Below are 16,583 nucleotides of genomic sequence, written 5' to 3'. Positions count from 1 at the left end.
CATGAAATTAAGATGTGGAATGTAGGTAAAAAGTGTTAAGAATTTTATTGCGATTCTGGATACTTTGGTTTTACGGTGAATCCAGACTTGATGCGAGCGTATCATTTGATCCAGCAAATGTGCAGCGTTGCACAATAAATCTGTTCTCACTGGCAGGGAAGAAAAAGGATTCTTAACGATACATATTAGCTTTTGAAATTCATATTACGTGAATGACCAAATAGAAGCACATAAAGGAAAATGCCACTTCTAAATCCTATCTCGTTTAACTTTCTACCTTCATTTAACTCTATCACAATAGATCATCTTCAAGCTTCAGATTCGAGTGGCACTCTGTACCTTTATCCTTGAACAATACAAAAATGGAAAATTATTACACAATTCGACTTAACATAAGTTGCCTTTCTTTTTCATTGCAACATTTGCTCCCACTATCATCTAAAGACTTCTTTGGTATCGTGCATTGGATGAAGCACCACGATCGTTATCTTTTAATATTGGTTTTTGTCCAGTCAGATCTGCACTTCCATGATAAGCTCTAACGTGGGATGAAACCTGATGGACAGATGAATCACTAGGATTGTTACAGATCCCGAGTTTAATGAGGAATGTTGCTGTGCTACCTTTTCCAAGGCCCTCGCTCTCCATCCATATATGGCCTCCCATCAGATTTACAAACCTAATTCAACATTTGAACAAGGTATAAGCCATCTAGATTCGGCTGAATGTGGTAGCTAGTTAATCAATACTTTCAAAAGTTTGAGAGTACATGATGAATAGTCTTATAGCAAGTTGGCAAACATTATTTTGATTGCTACTGTGAATGGTTCGATTATAAGGGTAAAGACCAAATATTTTCTGTGCGAAGGAATTCAGAATTTCTAGTTTTACCTTTTACAAATAGCAAGTCCAAGTCCAGCACCTCCATTATTTCGACCGGATCCACTACGTGGCTGTGCAAATTTGGTAAAAAGAATCGGTATATCTTGTGGGAGAACACCACAACCAGAATCCTTAACCTGCCAGATTAGATAGTAGGAAATCAACAAGGACATCATATGATAGCTAGTAAAGCTCCAGATAATCTCCATAACAAGAATGCATGGATGGTAATTCATTGGATTGTACATCATAAACAAACACTAGGAGATGCCTTCAATTGGAAATCCTAAATAGCATAATTTGAATGTGAAATTAAAGCATTAGATACCCAATAGACAATCAGGAGATGCCTTCAAAATTAAAAACTACAGTCATCTTTAAATTGCCAGGAGAAGCCTTCAACATCATATTGCAAAACTTAAATAGATGTATACCACAATGAAATAAATGAAACAGTCAAGAACCTGCACTCGTAAGTAGAAGTGGCCTTGACTTGACACTGGGTAAAATTCTGGAGGTTGCCAGTCTCTTAAAGACTCTGGTTTTGCAACAGTAGCTATAATTGAAACATAACCCTCCTTTGTGAACTTCACAGCATTACCCGCGACATTTAAAATAGTTTGCATAAGCCGTTTCTCATCCCCAACAGCATACATTGGCAAATCAGGTGCCAGGATCATAGTCATAGATAGCTTCTTTACAGATGCAATGGGCTTTATCAGATTAATGACCTAAAATTATAAAAATATCAACATTATGCAATGGGCTTTATCAGATTAATGACCTAAAATTATAAAAAATCAACATTATACCAAAATTGAACTGCAAAGGCTAAATTATTTCCATTTGTATGATAAAAAAGCACAAAATCACAATTAGCTACCTCTTTGAAGATTCCATGAAGATCGAACATTCCAACATCTAATTCTAAGCTGCCATCTTCAAGTCTAGAAAGATCCAGAACATCATTGATTAGTGTTGCCAAAAGGTTGCTACTCTTTAGCACTGTCTCAATCATAACTCTTTGTTCTGGAGTTAGATCAGTCTCTAAAAGAAGTGAGCACAATGCAATAATTGCATGCATTGGTGTGCGCATCTCATGGTTCATTACAGCAAGGAAATCATTCCGTGCATGAATTGCCTTCTCAGCCTCTCGACGAGCCAAGTCTAAATCAACATTTTGTTCCATGAGCTGATCACGGGCCCGCATGGATTCCTCCAGAATAGCGGCATGAGAAAGAGCAACAGCAACCTGTATAAATATTACCATGAGCTCAGCGCTTGAGTCATGTTAAAAATCAAAGTCTCTTAATTAGTAAATAATATTTTCCAACTACACTAAGGAGGAAGAAGATCAAGTCCGGTCATTATAGCTTTTCAAAAGTAAATTCAAAACCTTATAGCCAAGTACATAATTAAAACTTAAGGTAAGCATATCATTAAGACATCATAGAAGCAGCCAATGAAAGAAAGCGCATGAATCATAAGATGACCTGGTCTGCCACAACTTCGACAAGTTCCAATTCATGGTCTCGCCATTTTCTGGCACTGTTAGTGGGGAGAATAAGAACCATGATAGCATAGCTTTTTGCAGAGAGATCAGGCCAGTCGTTAATTTGGAAATTTGAGAGATGTAAAAGAGGTACCCGAACAGCAACAACCTCTGGTGGCACATATCTTCCCACTAGAGGTCTGATCCTGGCTAGCGGGCAGGTATAGGGTATACGCACTGCTCGAGCACTATTGAAGACTTCGTTGACCAAAGGAAGATTTATTGGCACAGTAGATCCAACTTGTATTTTGTAGTTTAGAGTATGGGAAAGTTGCAGATTAATACCAGTCCTTGATGGCATCCACAAGGCACATTCCTCCAGGCCCAAGGTCCTACCCAACTCAACAAGGGTAGTCTTCAATATTGTATGCCTGTCAAGTGTGCTTCTGATTTCATGAGTTAACATCCTTACATGCCTTCCAGTTTCTTCTTGAGTGAGAATGAGGCCCATTTCCCTGTCAAGCTCTTCGGCTTTGTTCCTCAGAAATAATTCCCGAGTTTTAACACTCAACAGGTCAGGAATAATGTGTACAAGCATCAAAGCAGTTGCACATGATACAATAGCACATGCAACCTTCGCAATGGTCATGACCACAGCAACAGCTTTAGAATGCATAGTGAATGTCCATAAGTTTATAAAGTGTGTCGCTCCACAAAGAATGATAAAAGCACCAAATTGCATAAGCACCCATCGGTACGGGAAGAATGCAGATTTTTGAACAAAATAAATAAGCTCTAGGGGAATTGAGAAATAAGCAAGGGCGATTAAAACATCTGATATATACTGATACTTAACCAGCAATTCTTCAGCTGGCCATTGCGAGTCAATACAATCACAAGTCTCCATTATGTGACAACAACCGCGCTAAATCTGACAAAAATCAAGAAAACGGGTTATAACTTCCAATTCAATAAAGTAAAATGTGAAACTTCTTCGGGTCACAGATATCCATTAGGATGTTTTTCCAAATTTATGTATATCCACATTTGACAGAATATTGAGCCACATTAGTAGAAAAAACCGATGATCTGATGAGATTCCATTAGAACTTTTTTATTTTCCTATAAAAACATTAGTATAAAATCCTATTACGACTTTTTTCTTATTATTAATAGTATGAAAATGATATACTTTTGTCTACAAATATTCTCCGTCATCTTCTCCATCTTTATACATTCACAAAAAAAAAAAAGGAAGAAAGAAAATATAAAGCCAGGGAACAACTGAACATTTGCCTCTTCGAAGAGAATTTGTTCTTAAAAGTGTTTCTAAAAGTTGACATAGCTAATCAGTAATCAAATCGCTAAATTAATGATAAGAAATGAAACTTATCTTTCTGGAGAAAAATATTATATTTTCCATGAAAATATTTTCCCTCGAACGAAACACAGCTTAAGAAACAGAAACCACTCAAACCACGCAGAAAAAAAGAAAAGAACAAGAACAAGAACAAGAACAAGAACAAGAACAAGAAAAAGAAAAAGAAAAAGAAAGAAGAAGCATAAAACAATTTAGCATGGAACTCATTAGCTAGGACTTATTATAATCAAAACATAATTTATCTTAAATAAAAAAATTTAAATCTCAAAGATTTAATGTACAGAGAAATATAGATTAAGAAAAATAAGAAGAAAAATAATAGAAATGTAAATGGATTACCAAGGCAAGGCTAGTGAAGAGAGAAGAGGAGGATGGACGGCCAAAAATTAGTTGCAGAAGTCAGACGCGTGATCCAAGGCGTCCATTTTACGAAAGAGAGGGAAAGAGAGCTCTCCCTTTTCCTCTTGAGCTTCTTCGATTGAAGTTGAGTTGTTAAAATTGCAGCTGAGAAAGAAGCAACCGTAAAAATGAAAAGGGCAGGGAGGCGGAAATATGAGTAAAGTGGAGGAAGGCAAAACAAAAGGCTTCACGGATAAGAGAAGGCGACACACGAATTCAATGGGAGGTTTTGCACGTGCAGAAACTGACTTGGATTTTCTTTTCAGTATTTTATTTACTTTTAAGATCCTGCTCTCACGTGTGAGTTCATTTCGATGATGAGTCGTCCATATTGGATTGAATCTCGAAGGGGCTGATTTGTTTTAATTCATTATTTTATCTTTAATCTTAACTCCAAACCAAAATCCCCTAATCATTAAAAATCTAATTAATACAGATATCATTAGAATCAATGCACAATTGATTCTTAAAAAAGTTGATCTTTATATAAGATAAGTGGGCGGGGGATTATTGGTTATATATTTATATTACATTCTTATCTAATTTGGTAAAAAAAGAAGTTGGATTTAGAGACATGAATGGTACATTAGTATTTACAAATTATTTAGATTTGATTTGAATAAAATTTGAATTCGAGTATTCGAGCTTAAGTTCAAGTAATTTGATTTTTCGATCGAGTTAAGTTCGAATATTTTTATACTCGGTTCGAGTATCTTATGAATTTAATCAAATTTTTATATTTAAATATATTTTTTTATTTTAATTAATAAAATATATTGAATTCGAACTTGAGTAATATGATTTTTATCTTGAGTCAAACTTGTGTCAAATTTTGAGTTCATATTTCGAATCAACCTCAAATTCGAATTTAATACTATATCAATTCAAACTCGATCAATTATATCTTTAATTGAACCTAATTTTAAAAATAAAATAAAATTATGGTACGCTATTTTAGGGCTTATATCTATGCATTTTGCATGATTGAATCTTACACTAGTATTTTACATGAATGGAATTTATTTAATTGAATTGCAAAACAATAAATAATTATAAAAATTTTGGTTAAAATTGTAAACACCATTTTTTTAAATTATTTTAATTATTATTATTATTATTATTATTATTATTATTTATTTTTTTCTTCTTTTTTCGTTTTCTATTTTTTTTCTATTTTTTCTTTCTTCTTTCTTTCTTTCTTTTTTTTTTCTTCTTCTTCCTTATCCGTTCAAGTTAACTAAGCATGAATGTATTAAATGCACTCTCCCTAAAATTCAAAATCACCACCGACAGCCACTGACACTAACCAATACGTGAATATCAGCTTATCACGTCAGTTGAAAAAATGATACTTGAATCCCTAAAAACCTGGGATTTGAATCCCAACAAGCCCTATAAATAGAGTTTGCAATCTGCGAAAAAATGGATGAGGGAATTGAAAAAAAGGCAAAGAAAAAAATTTTCAAAAAAAAAGAACTTTCTGTAAAAAAAAAAAGCCATTTTACAGAAACAAAAAAAGGTAGAAACAGTCCCCTGGAAAGGGGAACCCAGTGCTGGAGAAGCTACCTACAAAAAAAAATCAATTTTAGTTAAAAAAATCAAAAGTTTGAGCCTCGATCTACGCTTATCAGGGCTGTTTTTGGAGAAAATAAAGTCGGATCTGGAACGAAAACGAAAAAAAGAAGCTTTTGAGAGATTGTGGAATTTTTCGACCACCGCCGACGATGACCGGTGATCGACAAACGACAACGGCAACGACGGAGGTGCGACCGATCGACAATTTTTTTCTTTTTTTGGCTGAGTAAAAAAAAAGATTTTTTTTTTGCTAAAGGAAAATAATGAATGAAATTTTTTTTTTTTACTTTTATAAAGAAGATTAAACCCAAAACGACGTCGTTTCAATAATGCCCAAAACAACGTCGTTTTAAGACCTGAGGATTCGCTCCTCGACTTTAACCTGATCTGGGATTCGTGCAACCGATCCGACGATCCGTTCTCCCTTTTGACCCTGATCGATCCATCAGAACCGGATCGCGTCCGAACCGCTAAATCGACCCAGACTGAACCGTTGGTGCCGAACCGACCGAATCGGTCCGGTTCAGGTAAACAAAAATTTTTTTAAAGATTTTTTTATATATATTATTTTTGTTATTTTAATTATTATTATTGGTATTTATGTATGTAAAAATGTTTAAATTTACCAAAATAAAATTTTATTGTTTTATAATATTAATTAATAATATAAAATTGATAAAAAAATAAGAAAAGAAAATTTTATCCAACGATGAGATTCAAAGGTATTCTGAGTAGTGATACCTATGAACTCTCTAGGTGATAATATTTTTTTAAAATACTACCAGTGTATTGGAGTATTTATAGAAAAAATTTTCAATACAATAAAATTTTTTTAAGTAATAAATAAAAATTGATTAATAAATTAAAAAATATAAGTAATAAAAATGAGAAGAAAAGAAATTTTATCCGATGATGGAATTCTAAAAGTATTTCGAGTAGAGATGCTTTAAGAAATCCCTAGGTGAGAAGATTTTTTATAAAATATTACCAGCGTATTAAAATATTTATAGAAAATCTTCAATAAAATTAAATTCCTTTTTCTTCAAAATTTTAATTAAAAATAAATATTAATAAAATAATTAATAAAATTTCTAACAAAGAAGAATAAAATGTGTGCATAAACATGGTAACATTTTGCATTACATACATGACATTTTTTTACGAAAAGTAAATTCGAGCCTCTGATGATGAGATTCTTAGGTATTCCAAGAAGCAATGTCTAATAAATCTCTAGATGAGAAAAAATTCTTCTAATATTACTAACGTACTGGAACATTTTAAAAATTATTTCAATAAAAAAGTTTTAATTTATTTTTCTCAAGAATAAAAATTTTTTTCTAATAAAAAAATCAAGAAAAATTATTTTTAAATACTGAAAATTAGATTATTTTTATCAAAATCAAAAGATAACACGTAGTTAATTGGTACCGATTTTTACGGGCGCTGTGGGGGTGCTAATCCTTTCCCACGCGTAACCGACTCCCGAACCCAAACTGTTTCGCAGACCGTAAAATTATCTTTTTAATAAATTTTAATTAATTTTAAAACTTTATTAAAAGGATATATTTTAATAGGTGGCCAATCGCACCTAGCCAAAAAAGATTGGTGGCGACTCTGTTATTTTTTATTTCATTTTCAAATTCGTCGGATGGACACAAAATCGTTACAACAGCTTGACGACTCCACTTAGGAGATATTTGTTTTTAAGAGTAAGGCCAAAATTAACTACGTGTTATCCTAAAATTTTGATTTAAACAGTCCTAATTGATTTCTTAGATTTTTATTTTTCATTTTCAACAAAAAAAATAACAAAAAAAACAAATCAAAAACAAAAAAAAAAGTTTACAGACATTTCTTTTACTATGTTTTTTTTTATACTTTATTTTATATATTACTCTCAATAAATTAGGATACATTTACACACATAATGATATACTGCATCTCATGCATTAGCTCTATACCCGAGCTTTATCCCATATAAGAGGAAGTAAAGTACCTATGCCCTTGTGAAATGATAACTTTCGTAATGACAAACGAAATACTTTCACTCAAATTGAATCATTTTCGTTCATAGCTTGTAATAGATGAGGATCGAAGTCCTTTACTAGTCCAGCATGGATGACAGTGAGAAATAATTTGAGAATCTTTAGACACGTGTCAATCCAAACCCAACATGTAATAAGCCTAGGAAACCAACCTTAGGTACAGCCTCATCTACCTTCTTATAGAAAATACCTAAGAATAAAAGTTGTGTGTAATACAAAACAAAACAAAAAAAATCTCAAAAATTTTTTTTTTCAACCTCATCCTCACACTAACTCAATTTTGTTTTTTTACATAAATCATATCATACAGTTCTGTATCGAGATATTTACTCTAAGATATATTTCTTCCTAAAAAGTTTTCATGGATCCCGTAAAACTTCAGATTTGCTCATCTTCAGTTAGTGTCCTATGTGAGCCGTGTAATGAAGTATATGTTTGGTTAAAAAAAGCCCAACAAAATAATAAAGATTGCTTGCCTATAGGCTATGTGTCAAAGTTACCCAAAAAAGTACATTTGGATCTCACACAGAATAATTTAAAAGATTTAGCTACTATCTGAAAAAATTAAATGAAGAAAGAAAATAAAACTTTTGTAAAAAGTACGGACATATTGCATCTCTCATTTCAATAATGATCGATAAACAGCTGGTCAAGGCAGCTATACAATTTTGAGATCCATCCTATAGATGCTTCACTTTTAATCGGGAAGATTTGATGTCAACTATTGAAGAGTATTCTATTTTGCTCAGGATAAAATTACAGTGTCTAGATAAAGTATTCACCTGAAAGCCAAAATCAAGTTATCGCAAAAAGTTGGCCAAGCTTATGGGGGTTAAAGTGGAAATCATTAATTCCTTTGCGAAGCCTAAAGGTGAACATCTCGACATTAGTTGAGACTTTTTTTTAAACTTCATTCAGGAGCATTTAAATGATGATAAAGGCATGGATGTGTTTGTTTTATCATTGTATGGCATTGTAATCTTTCCAAAGACTTTGGGTTACATTGAGATAACTGTGGTGAATTTTTTCGAGCAAATTGAAACCCAAGCAATTAATCCAGCACCAACAATCTTAACAGAAACCATTCGATCATTGAATTTCTATTGATGAAATGAAAAGAGACGGTTCATAGGATGTGCACCGCTATTATATGTGTGGGTTAAAAGTAATTTTAAACGAGGGAAGAGTATATTTTCAAAGTCGTATCTATGAAACAAAGCATCAATTGAAGAGTTCTGCAAGAGTCAATGGCCAATATTGAAGATTAAGAAAGAGTGAGTCTTTTTTTACGAAGAATTATCGATGATGAAATTGAATGGATGGCACATTGGATGCCTCGAGTGCCTTTGTTGTATCGTGGTAAAAATGAACTGTGGATACCATTGTTAGGATTATAGGATATTGTAAGTTACGCTCCGTTGATGGTGCTTAGGCAATTTGGTGTAAAACGTTTTGTTCCTGCCACTCATGGCTTAGCCTAAGTGGAGTTCATTTATGAAGAACTAAATTCACCAAGAACCTTGAAACAGTTAATCCAAGCATGAAAGAAAACACGAAGAATGAGATTAGGGCCTCTCATCGACAAAGTCACTCCTGATTATCAGATTTAAAAAGTAATATGACCCAGAGATATAGTACTCTATCTTGATGATAGCTCACACTAATAAGCTAATCTTTTAACAAAAGTATAATTATCAGAAGTTGAACTTGTGAAGAAAGAATTAGAAGCTGAAAAAGAAAATAAAAAGAGAAAATTTGAGACTTCATGAGAATGTGGGACAACTAAAGTATGAAGCAGAGATATAAGAGAGCAGATTAAAAAAAATCATAAAAGAACGAGATGTGACTAATAGTGATTTGAAAGATCTACACCAAAAAAATAAGAGGTTACGAATCCAATTCAAAACTAAAAAAGTCACTAAGTCTTACCTTAGTCAGCAACATGAAGTGGATAAGCTCCAAGAAGAAATAAACCAACAGAAAGGCAAAGCTTAAAAAAAGTAAGAGAAGACCACTAAAATTTTTCAAGAATGCCAAAATTGGAAGGGGTTATACTCTACAACCTCAGCAAGATTGGTGGAATACCAAAAAGAAAAGGAAAGGTTGAAAACCATGCTTGCAAAAGAAAAAAGAAAGTACTTTGAAGTATTAAATGAGAAAGAATCACTTCATTGAATAATCTGAGGGTTGGAGCTACAACTACAAGATCACAAGAACCATATTTCAGTAATGACAGATGAGTGGCATAGAAGGAAAAAAGATTGGATCTTCACATGTGATTCAGAAAGAGAAGCTCGTATGATATAGAAAGTAGAAAGTTTAGGGAGGTAACAGTACATAGAGCATGTAACCAGTTAAGTTTGTAAGGCAGTAAAAAAGGCATGAAAGATGGTTGAAAAGGTAAAAGCATTAAGACAAGAAGTCAATCCTATAGGAGAATATGGACAGCACCTAGTAAACTTTCTAGACAAGGTAAAAGACCATTATGAGCAAGTTAAACGCTTCTATATATATAATTTTATGATGATAAATCTCATGTAATCAAAGTTGTATGGAATCAATGAAAATTTTTAGTATTGAAATTTGTCCAAAAGTAAATATTTTTCACTTACATTCATACATCATTTGCACCATTTTTATTTTTTTTTCAAAAAAAATTTTAAAAAAATAAAATTTTTGACAAATGGCATTCTAATTTTTCTAAAAATTTTGTGATAATAAAGGTTCAAGAATAGCTCGCCCTTTAAAAATTTGACTCAACCCACTTGCCACTCATACAATATCAGGACTCAAACAAGAATTATGAAACAAGAATATACCAGTTGATTTGAGAGAATCGAAAGAGCTCAATAAGAACTAAGAAGGGATCTCAGTACAATAATAGATATACTTAGGAAACTTGACAAGGAAAAAGTAATAGAAAAAAATCTTAGCTTTCAAGAGTAATTGCTAGACATGGTGGATCTTGTTTACCTTTCAAGATTTGAGCCACAATCGACTTAACCTTTTCAAAAAACTAGAGTACAAATTTTTATTCTCGGTAGATATCACAATCCTTATCCAGGAATGACATCTACACCTGTTCTAGGACAATTTCAAAATTTTGTTAATCCTGTTATGATGGAAAACCATCCGAGCCAATCCTAGTTCCTGATTTGGATGATCCTAAAGAAAAATAAAAGCTAGGGATAAAGATATCTAAGAAAGTGGAAGATAATAGTGCCCAGAAAAAGATAAAGTTATTAGAAGAAAGGCTTAGAGTAGTGGAATGAATGAATTTTTATGGTTCCACAGATACAACCAAGCTTTGTTTAGTCCCTGATGTGATTATTTCGCCTAAATTCAAGGTCTCTGAATTTGAAAAATATGATGGCACAAAATACTTGATGACCCATATCATCATGTATTATCAAAAGATGGCAGTACATGCTCGCGATGAGAAGTTGTTAATGCACATATTTTAAAATAGTCTTATTGGTTCTGTAATTAGATGGTATGTTCAATTAGATAGGACTCGTATTCATTATTGACAAGAGTTTACAAAGGTATTCCTTACATAATATCGACATGTTATGAATTTGGTTCAAGATCATTTATCTTTACAAAGTATGAAAAAAAAAACAACTGAAAACTTCAAGGAGTATGCACAAAGATGAAAAGATGTGACTACACAAGTCCAACCTCTTCTCACCGAGAAAGAGACAACTATTTTATTTATGAATACTCTGAAAGTACCATACTATGAGAGATTGATAGGTAATGCAACTAAGAACTTTATAGATATGGTGATATCGAATGAGATTATCGAAAGTACCATAAAGAATAGCAAGCTCAATACAGAAGAGACAAGTGGAGTAAACAAAGGTGAAGCTCCCAAAAAGAAAGATCATGAAGCCCAAGCAGTAAACTATATAGGGCAATAGTTCAGAGGTTTCATGCCTTACTCTGTACCAGTCTACCAAACCCATTACCCTTCTATAAACAATGTTACATCCATCCCTCATCCATATCAATCATACCAACCGTTACAACCACCAGTTTATTCATCTTATTTTCAGTCATCTTTTTTAACACTCATTTATTCCTACAACCATCTTGCTGTATCTACAAGACCATAATGAAGACCTAATAGTGGTCCAAGAACCCTAAGAAATACCCATAAAAACTCATTTTCGATCTCATTCCCATAACATACACATATTTGTATCTTTGACTTATTGAGAAACATTTACTTGCTCTCGTTATTGTTAAACCTTTGAAACATTTGTTTCCCAAATGGTATGGTCCCAATTCATATTGTGATTATCACTATGAGAATTCAAGTCATTTCACTAAGAATTATACTACTTTAGAGCATAAAGTGCAAGGGTTAATCAATGAAGGGGTGTTAAACTTTGATACCAACCAACAAGAGACTCCAAATGTTAATAGAAACCCTCTACCGAATCATACTAGGCCATCAATAAATGCTTTGGTTGATGGGCAAACAAGCTATGTGAAAAAAAGAATAGAAGAGGTCAAAACTCTTATGGCTAAAGTGTTTGAAGCCTAGGTCAAAGCTGACATGTTGAAGCTAATAGAACCTCCAAATTACTCTAAAATGATTAACTCAATTGAAAGCTGTAATTATCACAGAGGTGTTCTGGGGTATTCTATCGAGAATTATCACCAATTCCGTCAAGAAGTACAAAAGTTAATGGATATGGGTTGAATAAAGTTTTATCAAGAGAGAGAAAAGTTGATGAAAGTTGAAGTGTCTATCATTGATTCAAAGAATAAGTTTGTGCGTAGATTGGTAACTATCTATTATGATGAAAAGCTGACATTGAAGCTAGAAAGCTCGTCTCCCGACCAGTGGTGACAATTAAAGTTTTTGATCCTTTTTCATATTAGAATGATAAAGTAGTATTGTGAAAATATGATTGTGATGTCATAGTCAATCCAGATACTATAAACATAACGGGTATAAGAGGCATGAGCTGAAGTGAAAGATGTTATACTCCAAAAAATTTAGAGAAAGACAGAAAAGAAAAAACAAAAGAGAAAAAAAAAGTTAGAATAATCAAGTCATAACCCAGGAAAAGAATTTCAAAAGCCAGTCTCTAAGAGTGAAGCTTGTAAATTTTTAAAGCTAATAAAACATAATAAGTATAGCATGATAGAACAGTTGAACAAGATGCCAATTAAAATTTTGCTATTGTCATTATTACTTAGCTCAAAGTCACACCGTAATGCTATGTTGAAAGTGCTAAATCAGGCATATGTGTCTCATAATGCTTCTGTTAAATATGTGAAACAGCTTATTGGCAATCCGACAATTACAAACTATATCTCTTTTAGTGATGAAGAAATTTCTCCTGAAGGTCATGAAAATACCAAGGCTCTCCACATTACTGTTAAATGTAAGAGTTATATAATGGCTAAGATTTTAATTGATAATGGCTCATCCATCAATGTTATGCCTATGACTACTCTAGCAAAACTTCGTGTTGATGATTCTTATATGAAACATAGTCATATGATAGTTCAAGCCTTTGACGGGACCCGAAGAGAGGTATTGAGAGACATAAAAATGCCATTGTAGATTGGCCCATATACTTTTAATGTGAAATTTCAAGTTATGGATATTTCTCCTTCATACAGTTACTTATTGGGTAGACTATGGATCCATATGGCAGGTGTTGTTCCATCCTCATTACATCAGAAAGTTAAATTCATTGTTAATGGAAAATTGATATGTGTAATAGAAAAAAAAGATTTATTGGTCACCCAACCAGTAAATATCCTTATGTAAAAGCAGCAGATGAAGCTCTAGAATACTCATATAGATTTTTTGAGATTGCTAAGGCAGTATATGTGATTGAGGGATCTAAACTATATTCACCACACTTGTTTATGACAACTAAAATGGTTGTCAAACAGCTTACCAAGATGGGATGACGACTTGGAGCTAGACTTGGGAAGAACCTACAAAGAATCACAAAGCCATCGACCATACATGACAAGAAAGATATATTTGGCTTAGGGTATAAGCCAACAAGAGGGGACAAAATGAGAATGGTGAATGAAAAGAAAAATAAGAGAATGGCTAATCTTGGGAATATGAGCCGAAGTCAGAGCTTATGATCATTCCATACCTCTATGATTTTTTTCTTTTGGAAAGATATATTTACCCAGATCTACCTACAGCCTTAAATGCAGGATTCATGGAAAATTTTTTTGAGCTAGCCATTCAAATAGTGGATGATAAAAAAAAGAAGAGTTGAGATAAAGAGTTGTTCATACACCATTGTCCTATAAATTTTAAGCTAAATAACTAGAGAGTAGTAGAGTTGCCTGTTGTCTTTAAAACTTCTGAAAAGTAATGTGAAACTTTAAATCTCTAATTACTTTTATAAGTATTGAGTGATCTTTTGTGGTGTTTTTATGTTTGTCATTTTAATAAAAGACTTAGAAGATGTATCCGTATTTTTTCTATTGTTTTCATCTTCATTGTGCTTTCCATTTGCTTTTTTCATCATTTTTTTTACCGTTTTATTTTTGTGTGCTAATATTTTTTTCATCTTACCCTTTTGTAGGTTCTCAAATAATGAACATGAAGATAATCATGGTAATAATCTTGGATTTGATTTTGAAAACTTAATTCATATTGATGAACTTGATAATGAGAAAGATTCATATAATTACACACTGCCTCCTAATTTGTTAAAGTTAATGGAACATAAAGATAAGTCAATTGAACCCCACCAAGAAACTATCAAATCAGTAAATTTGGAAGATGGTGAAAATTAAAAAAAAATCAAAATTGGTACATCTCTTTTATCAGTTGAAAGGTAAAAGCTAGAAAAGCTACTCCGAGAATATATGGATGTATTCGCATGATCTTACCAGGATATACCAGGACTCAGTACTGATATTATAGAACATAAGTTACCTTTAAAACCAAAATTTAAACCAGTACAACAAAAGCTAAGGCGCATAAAACCAGAGATGCTGCTGAAAATTAAAGATAAGGTAAAAAAATAATTTGATTCAAAATTTTTGAAGGTGGTAAAATATCCTGAATGGGTAACCAACTTAGTACCAGTTCTCAAGAAGGATGAAAAATTGAGAATGTGTGTCGATTATCGAGACCTAAATAGAGTAAGTCCCAATGATAACTTTTCTCTGCCTCATATCGATACTCTAGTAGATAATACTGCTAGGTACTCCATATTTTCCTTTATGAATGGTTTTTTAATCGATAATCAGATCAAAATAACTCAAGATGATATGAAAAAAATCATATTTATGACCATATAGGAAACATTCTGTTATAGAGTCATGTCTTTTAGGTTAAAAAATATCGGTGCTACTTATCAAAGAGCAATGGTGACTTTCTTTCATGACATGATGCATAAAAAGATAAAAGTGTATGTGGATGATATGATCATAAAATCTCATGAAAGAGAGGATCATGTAGTCAATTTTAAAAAGCTATTTGACAGGTTATGAAGATTTCAGTTGAAGTTGAATCCTGTCAAATGTACATTTAGAGCCAAATCAAAAAAACTATTAGGCTTTGTGGTCAGTGAAAAAAGAATCGAAGTTGATCCAGATAAGATACAAGCCATCCAAAACTTATCTCCTTCTCATACCTCAAAACAAGTACGAGGTTTCTTAGGAAAATTAAACTATATTGCTCGCTTCATCTCTCAACTCACTTATAAGTGTGATCTTTTTTTTAAGCTTCTAAAAAAATATGATCCTGGAGAATGAAATGACGAATGCCAAGAAACTTTTGATAAGATCAAAGAACACTTATCAAATCCACCTATGTTGGTGCCACTAATGCCAAAAAAATCTTTGATTTTCTACTTGACAGTGCAGGAAAATTCAATGAAATGTGTGCTAGGGCAAAGAGATGAAGCTGATAAGAAAGAGTGAGCAATTTACTACTTGAGCAAAAAATTTACTGATTATAAGTCAAAGTATTCACCATTAGAGAAGATGTGCTGTGCATTAACCTGGACAGCTCGAAGGTTTAGACAATACATGCTCTATCATACTATTTGGCTCATAGCAAAGTTAGATCCTATTAAGTATATCTTAAAAAAGCTCTCATTGATAGGAAGAATAGGATGGTGACAAGTTATGCTTTTAGAATATGATATCATTTATGTGACTCAAAAGGCTATTAAAGGGAGTGCAATAGCTGAATTTCTTGTTGATTGTGCAGTCGAAGATTATGAGTCAATGAAATTAGATTTTCTTGATGAGGATATGATGGCAATTGGAGAAAATAAACCTATTGAAAAATCATGGATGATGTATTTTGATGGAACTGCTAATACTTTGGGTCATGGTATTAGGGTAATTTTGATATCTTCTTATGGGCATTGTTACCCTATCACAGCTAGGTTAAATTTCAATTACACAAACAATGTGACTGAATATGATGCTTGTGTTATGGGTCTACAAGGAGCAATTAAAAAAAAGATCAAAGTGTTAGATATGTTTAAAGATTCAGCTTTAGTTATTTATCAGTTACAAGGTGAATGAGAGACAAAAGACTCTAAGTTGATCCGGTATCATAAATATATCTCTAAATTGGTCAAGCAATTTAAAGAAGTGCAGTTTGAGCATTACACAGAGAGGAAAACCAAATTACTGATGCACTGGCTACTCTAACTGTAATGATTAAAATAGATGCAAATATTGAAATTCAATCCATCAAGCTGGATGTGAATGATGTATCAGCACATTACTCAAGTGTCAAAAAAAAGTTGATAGGAGATCATGGTATCATGATATCATGCAACACATTAAA

The 16,583-nt window shown here is 32.6% G+C and overlaps 1 protein-coding gene across 1 annotated transcript; it reads right to left on the bottom strand.

Moving 5' to 3' along the window:
* Positions 1-157: 157 nt before the first annotated feature.
* LOC111305038 (ethylene response sensor 1-like) lies at positions 158-4,278 on the bottom strand. Its single transcript, XM_022902202.2, has 6 exons — positions 4,095-4,278; positions 2,376-3,305; positions 1,766-2,134; positions 1,347-1,613; positions 892-1,019; positions 158-679 (listed from the first exon to the last, which is right to left on the bottom strand). Exons 2-6 carry the CDS (start codon positions 3,279-3,281, stop codon positions 439-441), a joined length of 1,911 nt encoding a protein of 636 aa, XP_022757937.1. The 5' UTR covers positions 3,282-3,305; positions 4,095-4,278; the 3' UTR covers positions 158-438.
* Between the last annotated feature and the right edge of the window lie 12,305 nt (positions 4,279-16,583).

Source organism: Durio zibethinus, chromosome 21 (assembly GCF_047325235.1).
Source record: "Durio zibethinus cultivar Kanyao isolate XHJ-2024 chromosome 21, ASM4732523v1, whole genome shotgun sequence".
Taxonomy (NCBI): Eukaryota; Viridiplantae; Streptophyta; class Magnoliopsida; order Malvales; family Malvaceae; genus Durio; species Durio zibethinus.
Note: the sequence above shows the minus strand (reverse complement) of the source record. Positions and strands in the feature narration are given on the sequence as shown.

Excerpts from the sequence above, each read along its gene's own strand:
- LOC111305038 (XM_022902202.2), bottom strand. The coding sequence starts at position 3,281 with ATGGAGACTTGTGATTGTATTGACTCGCAATGGCCAGCTGAAGAATTG. Across the intron at positions 2,135-2,375 it reads TCGAAGTTGTGGCAGACCAG|GTTGCTGTTGCTCTTTCTCA; the intron begins GTCATCTTATGA and ends ATATTTATACAG. Across the intron at positions 1,020-1,346 it reads ACTTCTACTTACGAGTGCAG|GTTAAGGATTCTGGTTGTGG; the intron begins GTTCTTGACTGT and ends CTAATCTGGCAG.